At 39.6% G+C, this 18,525-nt stretch overlaps 1 protein-coding gene across 2 annotated transcripts; it reads right to left on the reverse strand.

Moving 5' to 3' along the window:
• Window positions 1–14,813, reverse strand: ncaldb (neurocalcin delta b). Of its 2 annotated transcripts, none has more exons than XM_046418073.1 (4): window positions 14,590–14,813; window positions 4,950–5,374; window positions 2,686–2,791; window positions 1–2,051 (listed from the first exon to the last, which is right to left on the reverse strand). In XM_046418073.1, the coding sequence occupies exons 2-4, from the start codon at window positions 5,325–5,327 to the stop codon at window positions 1,957–1,959; spliced, it is 579 nt and encodes a 192-aa protein (XP_046274029.1). In that variant the 5' UTR covers window positions 5,328–5,374; window positions 14,590–14,813; the 3' UTR covers window positions 1–1,956. The 2 variants fall into 2 exon arrangements, with proteins under 2 accessions (XP_046274029.1, XP_046274031.1); XM_046418075.1 differs by lacking the exon at window positions 14,590–14,813 and adding an exon at window positions 9,224–9,642.
• Between the last annotated feature and the right edge of the window lie 3,712 nt (window positions 14,814–18,525).

Here is an 18,525-nt window from a genome sequence, read left to right on the forward strand (position 1 = left end):
CCATTCCCATTTTGTCTTTATTTGAATAACAAAATGGACATCCTACACATAACACACAATGCAAGTTAACAATATAAAATCTACAAAATGATACAGTGACAAAGTTCTTTTTTGTTCGACAGGTAACAACTGTACAGTATAAATGGATACAATACTGTTTTTTTTTCCTTTCTTTAATTCATCTATATTTGGCACTTGACCACAAGATGCTATTGAAATAAAATGTGGGACTGAAGTACCTGATCACCTACTTGAAATGTGCAGAATCCCAGAGAATTTATCACAACTGCTTTGTTCCACCAAAGCCATCATTCATCTGACTGTGAAGACTACTGTATCTCATGGTGTTTTCAGAACAGCAGGTTTTCACGTGTAAATTAAGCAGAATGGAAGCAGTAAAGAATTATCAGTACATCTTGCAAAAACACAGTGGGGCTTGGTGGATGCTGCTACCCATGTCTTTGCTTTGTTTGCTTATATAAGTGTCTGCTACAGTGTCATAGTCATATAACGGTAATCTCCATTGTCACAGTAGCACTCAACTTGTCTTACTATTACAGCTGTGTTTGAAACGACTTCAGATAAGGAAAAACGCGTGCAGGTTCAAGAGATGTAAAGTTACATTTGCTTGACATTTGCAAATGTTCCTGTTGCACGTTCATGACGCATAAATGGTTTGAGGATCAAACTGACCTCTGTAGCTATTTTGTCTCTCATTATAACAATGGATATGCTGAATGGATAGCAATATGTGTGGTCCTCTCCTTTTAAACCTCTCTATCATAAATATGAGCGAATATACTGTATGCTGTACAACTTCCATAACGTATTTGTCAAGTAAAGAAAATGTCATAAATCATCACATTCCAAATAATTTATACGTCAAAATTTTAAAGTGAATTTCTTCCATTGCAGCAAATCGCTGCAATGTTATCACAGAGTAAAAGAATATATAAGTACATACTATATATCCACATAACATCTAACTTTTTTTTTGCTGATACACTTGATGAATCATAGTTGAAGAAAAAGTATCACAGCTCAGTTTACATGCATGTCAAGTTCATGTACTCATGTCAATATGTGTGTATGTGTGTGTGTGTGTGTGTGTGTGTGTGTGTGTGTGTATGGGGACACAGAACTTGGTATAAAAAGTCAGTTTCAAAAGAACAGATGGTTGAAGTCAAAATATTCCCCTTCATTTGAAAAAAAACTGTGTCAGTTTTGGTTTGATGTAACATTCCTCCAAAATATAAATTTAAAAGAAGTCATCTTGCATCTTTTCTAAAACTAAATTTCCCAGATCTCCTGTCTACCATACTGAAAGCTGTGAACACTTGTAGTCCCAGACTCACATACTTCATTTTATCCAGTGTTAACATGGAGTTAGACTGCAATACTTTTAAGATCTGTCCATCATCACACAGCAACCCGAGTCAGTTAAAAGAGAATGAAATGGGCATGATTCCCTGTAAATAAGGAACGATGCTTTCAAAAACAACAAATAAAAGAATAAAAACAAACAGTGAACTTGGATTCGGCTTGACGTACGTCACGAATCTGTTGGATTATCCTTGCTGGCCATCTTCTCAGACAGAGATAGCACAGCTTTCATTCAGTGTTTAACAAGTCTTTGATGGGATTTCAGTCCTTTGGGTTATATTTGTACCATATTTGAGATCCATGTTGTCTGTAGCTTTTGACCAGCCATAGAGGCAAATGTACAGTGTGTGCGTGTGAGTATTTGAAAGACTTTTTATGCACCAGGCTTTGGTATTTTTAGTACATACAGTTGCTTGTTGGTTATGTGTGTGTGCGTGTGCACATGCGTGTGTGTATATGTGCATGTGCCTCTATAGCTCAAGCAATCAAATGTCAACAATCTCAGGTGGACCAGAAGAGAGATTATGAAAAATTGTTAAATTAATCAAACTGCGATGGGAAAAGTCCAGTTTTCTACTGCCCAGCACTGCTGGGATCACACTGAAGCAGCCGAACAATAGAGGGATCGTTCTTCGCTCCTTCGACAAACTCCTCAAGGGACAGTTTACCTGTCAGAGAGAGGGAGACATTGAAAGAAAGACATGGATTATTGCTTAATGTCTTGTTTATTTGTAGCAGCAGATCTAAGATGATCAAAAATAGATCAAATGAAAACAAAGAGCAGGACTTTTAAATATTAATTATAGCCATATTTTTTCCTGCGTTAATTTTAAATGGCTTCAATGTGGACTGCCACAGAGGACTTGGACAGAGTGGACAATTCAACACGGATGATTTTCTGCTTCTTTATATTTAAGTGGGTAGGCTTTGGGTGCTTGTGATCATTCAGGCTTTTTTTTCCCCGGGTACCATGGGGGTGGTTTTCTATCATGGAAATTTAGGCTATACTCTAATGTATAGGACCATATTATTCTCCGAGTTATAACATTTCATCTAATATTAAATTGGACTGTTTTATGATAAGACTTTCCTTTATTGTCCCACAGTGGGGAAATCGATAGCTGGGGTTGATTTAAGTCTGATCAGGCAATAATTTCAACCAAACTCTGGACTTGATTAATACTATCTGATGGCTCACTACCTTAAAGAACAGATTTCTGAAGTCAGCTTTTGGAACAATAAGCTACTGTTTCAGCAGAAAAATACTGCAGTAGAGTGAAAGGCCATCAGAGGTAGGCTTACCATCTCTATTTGTGTCCATCTGCCTGAAAATCTTGTCTGTGCGTTTCTCAGGGGTGGACTCATCTTCAGGCATCTTCATCACAGAGGAAACCATCTTGTAAATAGCCTGATGACAACAGAGAGGCAGAAATCGTTAACATAAATATTAGCATGGACTCTTACTGGTTTTGGTGAGTTGAGACAACTTAAATAACACTCTTTTAATGAAGTTTTAAACTTTGAAAAAGTAGTTGCAGTGCATTTCAAATAGCAGATACTGAAGAGAGTTTACAGTCTGATCTGATTTCCTATCAGTTATTCTCAGAAGAATGATTGCAATATTGTATGAAGCAATGCTGCACTTGCTAGATTGCTGCAAAGTGCAGGAAAGAAAACCACAACTGTGAAATATTGACAGCCCATCGATCAACTTATCTCTTCTAGGAGGAAGAGAGATAAAGGATCATTTTTCATTTATGTTTGGCTCTGGGGCCTGACTTCACGGCCCTGAAACAAACAGGAAGTACTCATGTCTAAAAGATTTAGTTTAGGGCTATTATCAAGAGATATTTAAAATAATAAGGGTTGTATTTTGTGCTTTTCAACCTCTCATGCCTGCATCAGTATTCTCCACAATCTATGTGAAATATTCCTCAAAATGATGAAGAGTTTGTTGGATCATCTACCCGAACACACACACACACACCACTGAGATAGTAAAAATAATGGATACCTGTAGCCCTAATCACTATCAGTTACACTATACTGATTAATGATGTAATGATAAGAAATAAGCAGCTCCTGGTCTTTGAAAGGGGACAATCAGCAAATGTTTGGCATTTGCAGTAGATAAATAAATAATAAATTACATTTCTGTATTTCTGTTTATTTACTAATCAATCTATCAAGTGATTGGCATTTGTGGTGAAGTGTGTGTTTGGGATGGTCAGATATAGTTATCTTTAAGGCCACGTTATTATTACATTGTTGCCAGTATGACAGCTGTAGTGAAGAAGAGAACTCTACAAAAGGGTCACAGATTCACCAGTCACAAATATGTGCAATAATGAACAATAGGCTGGAGCTTTTCTATTGCTTGAAAATATGATGTGATGATGTGTTTTTTTTTTTTTAATGTGAATCAAAGCAAGCGAAGACATAAGGGCAGTAATCATCCTGTCAGACCGACCAGTGGAGTGAGTTTAGTCCAGTCAGCTTCAGCGAGAGAATCTGAGTCAACTCTAATTACTACTAATTCATGTTGAGTGAGCATCGGTATCCACTTGTCTGCTGTATGACGTTTTCATGCTTGACCTCCGTGTTGCCCGTGTAGCTGCTGTGGCTGCTTTGACATACACTGTGTTGCCGTTAGTTTGGGAGTAAAATGTTGTTAACGACTATTAAATATAAATTATCCTGGTCATTCAAATTCATCCATGAACTGCTTTTAGCATGACATCCTTATATACAACAACAGCATCCCTGGTTATGAATATTTTCTAAACAATGAGTTTAAGTAAATAAAATAAAAAAAATACAACAATAATGTAATATCAGATGAAGCCCTATATTGCACACTTTATAGACGCATTGCTGGTAAAGATCACTGACTTGGAGAATGGGATTACACATATTTCTGCCCTCAGCTCAGTTTAGCACCGTGATGCATGATGTAACAACATGTGTAAAGGATTGCCTGTGTGTGTGTGTTTGTGAAGCACTGACACAAGTCTGAACTTTTTATCCAATAAGAGGAGCCTGCGTGTTGCTATTTGTTGTAAAGACAGACAACATTGGAGCTGTAGAGGAAACGAAGGGGGTGGCTGCTCTTCCTACAACAGCACTGCTGCTGGATGCAGTGCTGAGTCAATATGAGGATCAGAGGAGGGCCGCTCCCTTCTAGAAATACACCACAGCCCAAGTCTTATTTAGAGACGTCTGAGGGCCAGAGAAGAACTGCTGGTTTCTAAAATTACACAGCAGCTGGTTTTCCCGCTGTGGGCAGTCAAATGGTGCAGAACACAGAATCAGATGGATATATGATGTAGCAGCTGGTGTGGACGGCTGAGCAAAATGTTGCTTCACTGCAGGAGCAGTTTATAGGACCAGGGAACATGGTAGAACCATGATGGCATGGAATGACCCCTGAAAAACTAAGAGCTATATAAAGCTAGAGAAGCAGCAAGTCTGAAAGGTTGAACAAAGAAAGAATGAAGGATGGAGTAAAATAAGGAAAAAAAGGAAAACCAAAAGCAAAACACACCAGACAATAACAGTAAACCCACCGTTACAATCTCCAGCATCTCTGCCTTGCTAATGTATCCATTCCCATCCAGGTCGTACATACTGAATGCCCACTTCAGCTTCTGGTCGAGTCGGCCACGTGAAGTCACACTCAGGGCAATGATGAACTCCCTGAAGTCTATAGTCCCATCTCCGTTGGCGTCAAACGTACGGAAGACATGCTCGGCAAACTTTGAAGCATCTCCGTAAGGGAAGAAGTTGGCGTAGATCTTCTTGAATTCCTCCATGGAGAGCGCGCCGCTGGGGCAGTCCCGCAAGAAGCCCTTGTACCACTCGGTGATCTCATGCTCGGTGAAGTCTGTGTTCTCCACCAGGTCCTGCATGACGTCGGGACGGAGCTTGCTGTTCTGTTTGCCCATGGTCGCTGCTTCTGTCGAGGCTGTGGGTGATGTGAGGGCGATTTAGACTGTGGAGAGTGAGGAAAAAAGAGAGAGAGAGAGAGAAATGATGTTAGAAATAATCTGAAATGACCTTGAGTCTTTTTGATACAAGAGGGGGAGGGAAGACAGGCGGGAAGGAGAGTGATGTAAAGAGTAAAATACCCGAAGTTTTAATACACTTTCACATCTGAAAAGAAAACACATCAAAATTAACTTCACTTGTAAAAGGCAGCAGCTTTAGTTGATTAAATAAACAACTTTTGTGTTTCTTAAAATACAAAACACTTCTTAAGACCACATAAATAACTGCAATGTTTGTCCACTTGGGGCTCTTAAGGTCTTTTTGGCCACTAAAACAAGCTCAATTTATTTCACATTTTTATGTTACCTAAAGGCCCATCTGGGCTCCCCTACGCTTAAACAGGGAGGGTAGGGAGAGGGGTATTCAGTCAGGACCTCTAAATGGGAAAACTGTGGAGTATACATTTTTTATTTAGGTGTTTTTTGTCATATCATCCCCTTTTATTAGCTTCACAGTTCCTTATTAAATCTGGAGTTTTTGTTTTCCTTTCATCTTTTTTAAGGCTGTAACTTAACTGTCAGTTGAAATCTTCAAGACTGTGTTTTTTTTAACCTTAACTATAGTTATATTTTTCATTTTATTTGTTGCAAATAAACTCTACCATAAAAGCAACAACTGTACACAAGATAAGCAGAAAAGCAGGAAGGTAAAGTGAAGTATGTGGTCTCATGCATGTGCACAGCAAAGTTCAAGCCTCCCATGCACCTGTGACACGAGACCACCACGTTTTCATGGTGCAGAACCACTACAGATGCACAACCACACTTTACAGGGTAAGAACAAAACACTGTTGATAACCCCAAGGCATGGCAATATGTGTGTGCACTGCAGATGCACCTTCCATTTCCTGCAGGAACTATGATCTCAACAACACACTCATGCACATCCTCTGTATTAATAGTTGAGATAGTTCATTGACTTAGTTTGGGTTTTGATGAACATTTGGAATAAAACCAGCAGAAAAACACAGACTAAACATTAAGTAGCAAAGCTCAATTCAAGTTTGGTTCAGACAATATTGCAGCGGTTTGCTGCATCTACATGCATGCAAGCCATAGAACTAATGTAGCTTCGTGTGCCTGACAAAAACCACACTGGTACAGAATTAGTAGTTGCAGAAATTAAACACGGAGCCTTAACACTCGAAAGAAGATGCGGTTCATTATCTAACCCTGCAGCTAAGTCCTTAACCCTGCTGGCTGCTGCTGAGCTCTCCAGGCTGACGACAGGAGGGAAGCTATTCTAAGTCCAGCCAAGGATAACGACAGATAAAAACAGCAATGTCAGGTCAGGCCAAAGTAAATTACTGTACAGGTAGCTTATTCAAAGGGATAGTTCATAGAATGAAAAAAAGTCTTTCAGCTCATCTGTTAAATAATCAAGACTGCCAACACGTTCACTTCCCTAGAAAGTGGGTGCTTCTGGGGGGAAATGGTCTTCTTGTCAACAACCGTGAACTCAACGTGAATGAAAAGTGCTACGAAGGTGACAAACACAACAGGAAACACTGATGAAACGGAGAAAACACACATTCAAGGCTTACACAAGCAGAAGGTCTTGTACACGAGACTGTTCTACACAAAATACTTTTGACATTTTAAGTAAAACTGCTTGACTGGTCAGAATTTCATTTGTTTTGTTAACTGCTAATGCATGGACGCTGTCTTTGTCTCCCTTCATTTCACTCTCACACTCACATGTTCCATAAACAGCCAGCTATAATCCTTTAATTAAGTCAGAGTAAACAATGAGCTCTAGCATTGTGGCTGCCACCTCTAATGAATTCCCTGCTGTTACCTATAGTTCACTTCAGTGCCAGTTGCGAATGCTGGAGCGGGGTGAGTAGGAGATTAACACCTGTTTATACAGTCATTACTCACGGCACAAAACACAACAGCTACACAGCAGGGGGTCCAATGTCAACTGCTCATATCCAGACTGGAGGCGTCAGCCCCTAAATCAGACAGAAGAATGAAACAGTGTACACCTGAGAGCGACCTCCATCCCTTTTGGGACTGTCTCGATTTGTAAACTACGGCGTGTCGTGCAGTTGCTGTGAACATCCGATACTGATGCAGATGTGTTCACATTGAAGGTACATTAAAGCCTGGTGTGAGATGCACAATTGTACCTTCTGCTGATATTTTTATTTTAAATTCTTATATTTTTTGTGATGGTGGTTTTCTTTGGCTCTAAAAACTGTTTGATGTGTTCCAAAAATTCCTCTACACAAGAAAATCTTTCAATGCAGTGTCAAGAAACTGGTTCCGGTTTCCTTTGATACAGTGCATCCATCAATTGTGTGACTTCACCATAGAAACCAAGTACACAAAACAGCACAACCATCATTTTCCACTCAGTGTGTGTGCGTTACAATAGTTAGCAACTTTTCTTATCTGATCACACGCCTGACTCACTGTGATACATAAATCACATTTGATGTGCAGCTATCCGCTCCTGTTCAGAGCCCTGCAGTACTCGCAAGGCACACGACCACACAACAACCAACCATGCAGTCAATGTCATCCTGACTACCTTCATTTATTTCATTCATAAGCTCTTATGTTGTGTGATGTTGTGAGCAGGACACATGACCACATACTGCGCAATCCGCATTTCAATTGCTTAATTGATTGTGGAGCGTTTCCATGATTATTGGGGGTGCTGTGTTGTCATGACGACTGACCCATGCAATCACCCATGCAGAGAGCGAACATTAAAAAACAAATCCAAAACATATTAGTTTACATAGTGCTTTAGATTCACAATAGCATTTAATGACACTTTCTGCACAGACTGAGGCGTGTTTAATTGTTTGCTTTCAGCTGCCATCCTAATCATGCAGACTCCTTTCAGCCAGACGTTTTACACAATAATGTGGAGCAACAGTGCAGACTAAAATGTTTCTCTGCCCATTTCATTAAATGAGGATGGAAAGGTTAATTAGTGTTGTTTTTATTGGCTTTACAACAATGACAACAACATGAGTTGCAGGATATATTCAGTCTGATGGCTGACATAATATTCACATGTAATATAATTGAAAAATGACAATCACAAGTTTCTAGACAACCTTCAAATTGGTGATTTATTTTTCCCCCTCTCAGTTCTCTGAAACCTAAATACATTAAAAGAAGTGAAGAAAACTTGTTCTTGCTAGTTTTACATGCCTGGGTGGAGTTTCTGTATGGATTTTGCATTTTACTCCCTGTGAGCTTTCACTTCCTCCCACAGACCACAGACACGCTGGTGAGTTAATTTTTCATTGTTGACAACTCGTTTCAATCACTTGTGGTGTTTTAGAGAAAATGCCTTCCTGTCCCATATGGTTCCTTGGTAACACTTTACTGTAAGCTCCAGCATGTAGCACCTGTAAAGAATATTGTAAATAAACCTTTAATGAATGATTTAAAGCTCGCTATAACGTAGTTTTTATACTTTACTTTATTGTGATTCATTATCTATTTATTTACCAGCCATTAAAAGGTGCCCACAGGACGAGTTACAGTCGCTAAAACTCGTATTACATTAGAGAGTGTAATAAGCCATTTCTTTGGTGTTTACGTACTAATTGTGAATCCTAAACAGGGGCATTAAAATAAAGTGTTACCTTTCCTCTTTTCCTCTAACACTGCACCTCGTCCCTCTCTCTCGGTTTAAGTTTTGAGTGTATTTGTGTATGGGATGAGAGCTCAGACCTCCACTGAACATCGTTTCAACAAGTCACCTTAAGAACTTGGCTATTTCTGACTCTCAGAAATCACTGCCTACAATTAACTGTTAAGACTCTTACCTGCTGCTGCTGCTGGCAAACCTTTGATGGCACAGTTACATAACTGAGGCTTTGTCAAATGGAGAAGTCACATGGTTGAGCCAAGTTTCTGACCAATCTCCTGGGGTCAAGACAAGTAAAGTGGTTACTTTAACCTTCTGAGCGTGTCTGAGAGGAGAACACAAGCCTGAGACAGAGTCTGTGACCTCAGCCTTTACAGATATTAAGCCAGCAGAGAACAGGCTGTCGCTTTCAGTTTCTAATGACAATACAGTAAGCATAAGAGCAACCCGCTGAGCGTTGTGACAGATTTAACAAGCCCCACTGCATCATACTGGCATTTAACTGAAGACCATATCATGAGACAACATCATCACTAGCACTAAGTGGAGAACCAAAGCAGAGAGAAGCTTCTAGGGACAAATATCTTCTTATCCCAAAAGTACAGAAAGCAACACATCAAAAAACATTTGTTTTCATTTCCATGAAATACAAATGGTCATCAATCAAAGAAAAATACAATAATGTTCTTGCATGTTCTGCAGGTCAGAAAACAGAAAAATGCACCAATGTGACATCTTCGAATGTCCAACCAAAAGCCCCAAGGCCAAAAATACTCAATTTACTATCATCTATCACACAGAAAAGAAGCAAAACTTCACATTTGAGTTTAAACCATTCAGTATGTGTTTGGGTTCTAATATTTATTAAATATGAATGGTTTCCAACAGAAGACAAAAGCATTAAGCAAGTATTCAGGGCTGGCTCGCTAAAGTAGGCAATTTTTAATATTGAGGCAAATGGAAAACTTGTAAAAACATGTTTTGAACCTTGTTTCAGTTAACAATATATGGGTAACTGCTCAAAGAATCAGTGTTTAAGAATACCGCCTAAATAAAATATATTAATTGAAAAAAAATTTATGTTGTAAATGTGAGTATTTTCTTGTTTTTCTAATCTTCCATGTTGGCAAATTAAATATATTCCAGTTACAAATCAAGTAAAATAACAGGTCAACTGTGTAAAACTGTGATGACATTTTGAGTACTGAATCGTTACTGCATTAATCATGAAAATTCTCAGCAGACTGATTAAGAAAATTGCATGTTAGCTGTAAGTAAACAAGAAAAAAAAATCCTGTCTTGAATGAAAGGTCCTCCAAACAGCATTCAGCCAAGAACATCTTGTTGCCCACTTACGTAACAGTTAGAAGTCTCCATTTATATCCTGAAGGTAAGTCTTAACCCAAGACTCCCACAGATAATCCAAGAACAGAGAGAGCAGTGAAAGAGAGCAGGGGGCAGGCAACACAGAGCCAGAGTGAATGAAAGCAAGCCGATCACAGATAGCGAGTTTATGAATGATACATTCATAATGAAATATGATCCCTATGTGACCAGGCTGCAGAGCTAGGGCAGTCACTCTCCGCATAACAGGCAAACAATTATTAGACCTGCGAGATCTGCAAACTGATATTCACACACAGTTGAAAATCAAATAATCATCTTTCATCTCAGCTCTGTTAAGATATTAAAAGCGACAACTTTCCCCATCTCAGATTAAACAAGTTGAGCCAAGAACAAATTGGACCAACGTAAGAGACTTGAGTACAGCCTACACCGCACAAAGATGATTGGCACGTGGTTGATTTTGAGGATTGTGACATCACGAATGCTCTGTTTCTCCTCTGTTATTCTCCGTAATTCTGTTCTGCATGATCTGTGTTTGATTAATGCAGTCTTACAACAGGTTCCCAGCAGCAAAGCAAGCAGTTTATGTCCAAAACACCTGCTGCTATTTATACTGGTCATAAGAAGCAGCTTCTTGTAAGTTCGCTGATGCATTATCTCAGACCAGTAATAAAGCAGACTACATGCACCCTCTAACTCGCGCCGTGCAATCTTCTCTAAACAGCACTGTGATTATATATTCTGAAAAGAATATTTTTTTTCTAAAGCTGCTGCACCATGTTTGACAATGTCAGAGGGATGGAGCAGCTCATACACCAAAAGGGGAGGGAAACAAAGCAGCTGGCAGGTATGCACTGCTTCTGCAAACTTGTTTCATAACCTTTCCATTTTTCTTCTAAGTGCTTTATCTTCAGATTGACCTTTGATGCATGAACATGTACTGTCAAACCAAACAGCAGAGCCTAGTTGGCCACCACGTGTAACCTTTAACTTTTTATTCAAAAGATCAACCCCGGTGTCATTAAAGGTCAGTTAAGTGTAGTGCTGACAATAACCGACATGACAGCAAAAGTTCTACTAACAAAACCCCTACCAATAGTATGCTGAACACACATTACACACACACCACATTAAAGTCATGTAAGAGTGGTTAGCACACCTCCCACATCTATCTTCAGACACCTTCTGGCAACAGCCCATTAAAAATAAAAATTAAATCACATGCCTGATCAGCAGCGCATTTCAAACCAAACATCAAATGCTGCAGCAGCGTGGCATAGCTGTGGGAGCACCCGTTCTCACGTTACAAGTATCGTGATGAGAGTCGTTCAGCGTAGCGTGCTTTAGTGGCTCCGTGAATATCTGACTGCAACTCTATCTCCTGTGTTATTTAGTGGAAGGTCAGTGCTGGTCCTGTGTCAGTCCCAACCTGTACCATAGTCTGGTGAGTCTTGTTCTGTTGCTGTCAGGAAAACAGGAGCCCCGGAAGCAACTGATTTTCGTTTGATTGACTAGTTGATCAGTCGACGAATCCTTGCAGCTCTGTGTTTATAATGTTTATAATCAAAAACAGAACAGCCTGAAAAAAAACAAAACACCAACTGAACTTCAAGCTTGAAGCACATTATTTTTAAGCTGTTTTCTTGATAATGTCTTAAACCATTTGTTTCCTTCTCTAACTTGGTCAAAATCCTATCCATCCTGCCTTTGAAAAACCAGAGGCAGCAACTTCATCATAATGCAGCACACATGAGCTCCCATTGTGAGCTGGAGAGCTTCGTGCATCAAGGCAGTGCAGAAAACCACAATCATGACAGCAAAGCCATTATGAAGGAGCAAATGAGAAAAAGAGAGAAAAAAGAGAGCAAAAGTGTCACAGACTACAACTGCAAGTAGGCAAGCAGAGCTGCAAAACAGACTCAGGATTGTATGAACACAAACACACACCACCACTCACACACTCGCAGTAAATTGTCACTGATTGCAAGAGGAGGGTGCTGTTTACTTTGCACTGAATATCTAAATGTGCCTGTCTCTGAAACAGCCTGTTGTAAAGACAAAGGCTGCAGAGATGGAAATGTCAATCTGTCCAATGACTAAACAACTCACACCCCCCTCTGCCAGTGATATCTGCTGCGCAGCATGTGTGAGATGCGGCTTTCTATCCAAAACAGTATCTGTGTGACGGGCCAGAATCCCTTTTCTTTCTGTCTCATTCCTTATCTCAGAATCCGAAGCTCCCTCTTGCTCCTTCCTCCTTCACTTTAATCTTCTACTCATCCTTGCTTTCTCCCAATCACTTTCCCGGTCTCCTTCCTCTAAAAAGGTCTAATTCAATTCAAAAGAGAACCGACTGCTGCCCAGACAAGCATAACTACCGAGGATGGTGCCAGTGAGGCCATTCCGGCCCAAAACAAACCCACAAGACACCCACGCAGACGAAAATAGAACATCTGTTCAAATTTAGCGAACATTTGTAAGAGTTCAGCATCTTGAAATGTTTGCAGGGATGCTTTTGACACCAAGGGGGCTATTATCTCAACCCCACCCTTGTGTCAGCACCTCCACAGATTCACTTGCTATGTTGTGCCGGCTGCCTGAGATGGGAGGAGGAGCTGTACGGCATGTGTTACTTAAAGTTTTTGGTTGAATTTCCTTAAAACATACCAAACATTTGGATGCCACAGAGCTTCAAAGATCAGAAAGACTAGGTGCCATTTTGTAGTGTGCGTTTCAGTAGTGGTTGTCTGTTTTCTTCAAGCGAGTGAACATATTACCTCTCATTTCTTGCATTTAAATGTTTCGGTTGATCCAGTGATGTTACATTTCTGTTTCTCCTTTTGTCTTTTCACATTCTTGCGCAGTCTGATCGCTTTGTGAACACCTCACAGGGACCAACAGTGGAGATTCAGCCAAGATAGGTTCTTGTTTACATACCACATCAAAACCAAACCAATGGCACTCAATTACCACAAGCCATCAAGCAAAAAGAGTAAATTTGCACGGGCCAGTGAGGTCTCTTAATTCTGCAAGTCACTCTTAAAAAACAGCAATCTTGTCTTCAGTCCATTTAATCCTCAGTCCTACTTTAGCTGCTTGATTGTCTGATAGAGACCTGAACCAATATGGTCCACTGATGAAGCAATTCAATGCAGCGTTGCAGTAAGTACTATTTTCATGGTTGACTTATTTGTCAGGTATTTTTTTTTAACTATTTATATAAAATTAAGAAAAAAATCCTGCTGTTGACAAGTGAATGTTTGGCATTTTAAAATGAAAATTTATTTAAACCATATGTTTACTGATTACTACAGCATTACCTTTTCATACTATACTTAAACTGAATATGTTTGTATTTGGGACAGCAGTCAGATAAAACATGCAGCATGCAGACCTCACCTTGGGCTCGGGGAAATTGTGATGCACATTTTAATCCTGATATTTTACTAACTAAAGAATCGATTACAGAATAATGACAGGATAAGTCCTGTATGTCAGTGATGTATTCATTTACTGTCCCTCCAAGTCCTTTGTTTTTGAATTTTTGAGAACCATCAATACACCCAAGCTCCCAAAACTGTCAGTTTATGGAAGTGAAAGCTCATCTCACTGTAACTACACTGTTACTGTACAGTGACTTCATAACGAGAAGCAGTATCACACACTCACTCACCGCTGCAGCACCACCGGTACGATAACGCTACCTCCTCTCTGCTGGTTTAATCCACTGACTGACTGATGTGTATTTGCTGAAATCAGATACCCTGCCTCACTCAGCCTTGTGTGGTAGCAGGACTCATTTTACACTTCCTGTCCTCACTAATGCAACAATTAAAAAAAAACATAGCACGTGTGTTAAAAAGAACAAATGCATCTCCGGTTCTTCTAAGGGGTTCATTTAGGACAGAAAGCGGCGTCATCCGATTAGAAATCTAGGTAAAGCTTTATCCGCTGCTAGCATCTTGTAATGCTGCCGCGCTGTGAAGTTACAGAACAAAATGTGTAAATAATGTTATTATATACATAGGTTGTTGTTATACAGACGGGTAAGGGTGTTGGTAAGAATTTGTAGTTGTAAAGTAACTGCTTCACCCAGTGAAATCATCTCACCTGAACCGTAAGCACCAACCGAAAATAAGTAACAGGAAGCGGAGAAACTGTTAAAGAGGGACGGACACAACATTAGCAAAAACTTACCTCGGTTTTAAGTTGGATTTGAAGGGCCTGTTAAAAGTCTCTCTCTAATAGTCCATTACCTCGCGTCGCCGGTGCGAACGGTAAAAGTTTCAGAGACAGCAACAGAGAAGCAACAGGTTGCGGGGACCACGGAGGAGCTTCAGTTTCCCGGCTGCTCTCAGTCCAAACTCTACCAAGCCTTTCCTTGAGCCGCTGCACATACTCTGCTTAGCCCTGCAGCCCCTAGTCATGACGTCAAGGCTGCTCGTCACGTGTTGAGGCGGCGACCAATGGGAAGTCGCGTTGTCCTGGCAACAAGAACCCGGCACCTGGAGGACGATTAATATGTAAAAATCTACACATGAGTTAGCCAATAAGACAATAAACATATAATGCAAATGTGGTTTTAATTTGAACATGGATACAAGTTCTGAATGGCTTAAATATAATTAAAGTATAAAAGAGAATATGTAAGAGAAAATGTATATGCCTAATATTTAAGTTTTCTCGGTTGTTTTTCGCACATAGAACTACTAGCTACTTTACACACATAAAATACATTTTCACTCTCGTATTTTTATTAATTGTATTTTTTCTCTATTTACTCTATACTTTCTGCATTTATTTTTATATCTTCATAACTTTAATTGGATATTGATTTATTGGGTAAATCTATATAGTTCCTGAATATTTACACAAAGTATCTTAAATTCCTAGTGCACCAGAATTTTCCTGTATTCGTATTTGCTGATCCCAGCCTCCAACTGTCTTCATCAGAAGATAGAGTTTACTTGTTTAAGTTTAAAAACAATTTATTGGCTTAGATGTTGCAATATTTGTTGCTCATAGGAAAAAAACAAATAAAACCCCTTGACGCAGCAATTTGCTTAAAATACAGGGGAAAACATATTAGCTGTTTGTGCGGCCATGCAGTACATGTGTACTTAGCTTGCACTAAATACTTGTAGTTAATAATGCAGTTTAATGCAAATGCAATTTCATGCAAATGCATTTTCTAACCATAGTTTTGCATGCATTTTGTGTGTCTAAAGAGCTTTGCTGTTTTTACATAATGAGGAGTATTTGCAGCATAGTCCTTTGCAAAGATGAACAGTTGCTGTCTTCAGGTTCTTTATTTAAATAATGTCCTTGGACTTTCTATGCATTCCTTTACATTATCTCCAGTTGATGCATGATAAGCTTACTTAGTTCTGAGAATTGCATGATGATGGTGATGATGACGAGACAGATTATAGTGATGACAACCACCATGCATTTGCTGTAGCTCGGTACAGGTGTTCCCATGAAGGCACATTGGGAGCCATGCTTTGCCTAAGATGATTAGTGGAAGTCAAAGCCAAGGGGCTTATTCAGCTGGTGTTCCAGGGAACATTTTCTTAATGGCCTTATAAAGTACACTGAGAACTCCACCCTTCTGTTGAGTCAGCAAGATCCTGACCACGATGACAGACAGAATGATCCACTGTATTCAAATACTGAACATAAAGACAATTTTTTAAGCATTAATTACACATGCATGCATGGGCCATCTTATCCTCTGTGAGATTACATGTTGCACATCTCCAAATTAATGGCTGCACTATAGCTAATACAGTTAAAAGAAATGTACTGTATGAAGGGGGTTGTTTCTCAGCAGGAATGCAATCACAATAACTTGAAATTTTAGTGAAATTGTCCTGTATAAACCATGATATTTCCATACCAGGAGGTTTAGTGAACTGAGATGCAGGCATGGATATATACAACAATTAAACACATGAAACAAAAGTAACTCATTATAATTGTCGTTTTATAATGGAGGGGGCACATGGCATCATAATCTCTCAGTTGCATGAACACCCCCCAGAAACACGATCCAACACTGAAAGAAAAAAAAAAGAACACAATAATATCACATTGTAAAACAATACTGTCCAGATAGTGGAATTTGCAGATAATGCAAAGTCATAAGAAAAGAATAAAAATATGCTGGAGAAATATCAATAAATCAATGTCTTAATGAGTGAACAAAAATCACTAGCCTCTGACACCTTGCAGTTTCAGGATGAGTAATTCAGTGTCATGGTAGTACTGTTGGACACTGTAAAGCTGTGATAACCAGCGGACAACATTGTTATTCACTCTTAAACAAAGTGAGAGCTCATCAGTGAGTTTGACCCTGAGGGAGAGTTCCTGTGCAGTACTGCGCAGCTAGCACTGCAACCTCTGACTAATAGGTTTGCATAACATTGATCTGACTGGCTGTCCACTGAAGAGCAATCCCTAACTCTGCGCTCACACACACAGACACACACACACACACACACACACAGCAGTGAGGTCTGGTCTGCCACAGCTAAAGCACCAAGAAGCTTTGAACTGGAGAGCCACCTTCTAAATCAGCCGGCCCCATGGCTCTACACGGGCTCCGTAATTAGGTAACAGCGGCTTTAGAGACAAGGCTAAGTAGCTGGTGTTGGTTGGAGAAGCCACTGAGCTGCACAGCAGAGGACCAGCAGCCTCTTCTCACTGATTATCTGTTACCTAACCAGAGAGAGACAACTTTGTGGTGCTCTGAACTCACTGGGAAGAGTGGCCAAAGTTTTGAGGTGAGCTAAGCTCTCTGGCAGCCATCCCCTGGCTGAAGACTGTGATCTTATTGAGAAAAGACCTCTGAAAACAACACAAACATAAGCTCTCAACAATGAAATTCACATGTAAGGCTGAATTATAATGCTTTTGTTTCTGTTTCTGTCACTGTTCTCATTTCATCAGTCGTTTCTACAGGTTCTTCCAAATTACTGAGCAAAATGTGATGTTATGATTAGTGGAGGCTGCAGAAGTGCAGTGTATGCTAAAGGTTTCTACTGTATCAGCAGGCAAAGCATGGTCACTGGACACCAGAGAAGAGATGGTGATCCTCCTGCAGTCAGAGAACAAGGCTGGCTCTACTGAGTCGACCTGTGCGTCATGAGCAGCAGACTAAAGCTCATGCTGACTGGATTACCAAGCAGGTGAATTTATTCTCAACCAGGACATGCTGAGAGTTGCGTGCTGAGCTCCTTCAGAACCATTAGAGAGACACAGGTGTGAACTGTGCCTTTGTGTGTGATCTCTGCAAGACAGAACAGCACCTGCAGGGAAGGGGAAAACCTCTGAACAGGAACAGACCTGAGCCAAAACCAATGGGAAAGAACCTACAGATGTCCACCAAGCTCAGTAGGCTGAGTGTCCATATGGTTCAAGTTGAAAGAGCTGGACTCTAGATGTGAGCTCAAACATGAAGATGGTGGTAAATACATAGTGAAGTGAACTGAGGCACTTTTCTCACAAGAAATCACTATCATTCACTTTATATTTCAGATGAAAAAGTCAGACAGAAATAGAAACCCCAACTATTTTATCAGTAAAGTCTATCTATCTATCTATCTATCTATCTACACATCCACTGTTTTTTCTTACACATGTGCTAAAAGGATAAAGTTAGATGATTGTTTCACGTGGTTTCACCATACACCAGGAGCCCAAATAAAACATATTTGGTGCTGAGAGGGCTGTCAATTATGAACAGTTTTAGAACAGTTTTCAGTTTTAAAAAATAAAATATAAGAAAATAAAAGAAAAGTGTTTTGCAGGACTGTGATAACATGTGCCATTTCGACATGAATGTAAAACAGTGTTTTAATAGCCAAGAAAATTAAACAGAAACTTTATAAAATAAGTAAATTAATAAATAATGCCAGCATCAGTTAAAATCAATACATTTGATCAAGTATAATTTCTAGGTACTTGTACTTTAGTTAAATTCTTCCATACACTCTACGCTTCAGGGGGAAATATTGTACTCTTTACACTACTACATTTCTCTGACCACTACAGTTACTTTATTGTTGGCTTAACATTTTATGGACAAAATGTGTGATCAGTATATAAAACATCTATTCTTACAGATTAGAC

This window comes from Scatophagus argus, chromosome 17, assembly GCF_020382885.2.
Source record: "Scatophagus argus isolate fScaArg1 chromosome 17, fScaArg1.pri, whole genome shotgun sequence".
NCBI classification, from domain to species: Eukaryota; Metazoa; Chordata; class Actinopteri; family Scatophagidae; genus Scatophagus; species Scatophagus argus.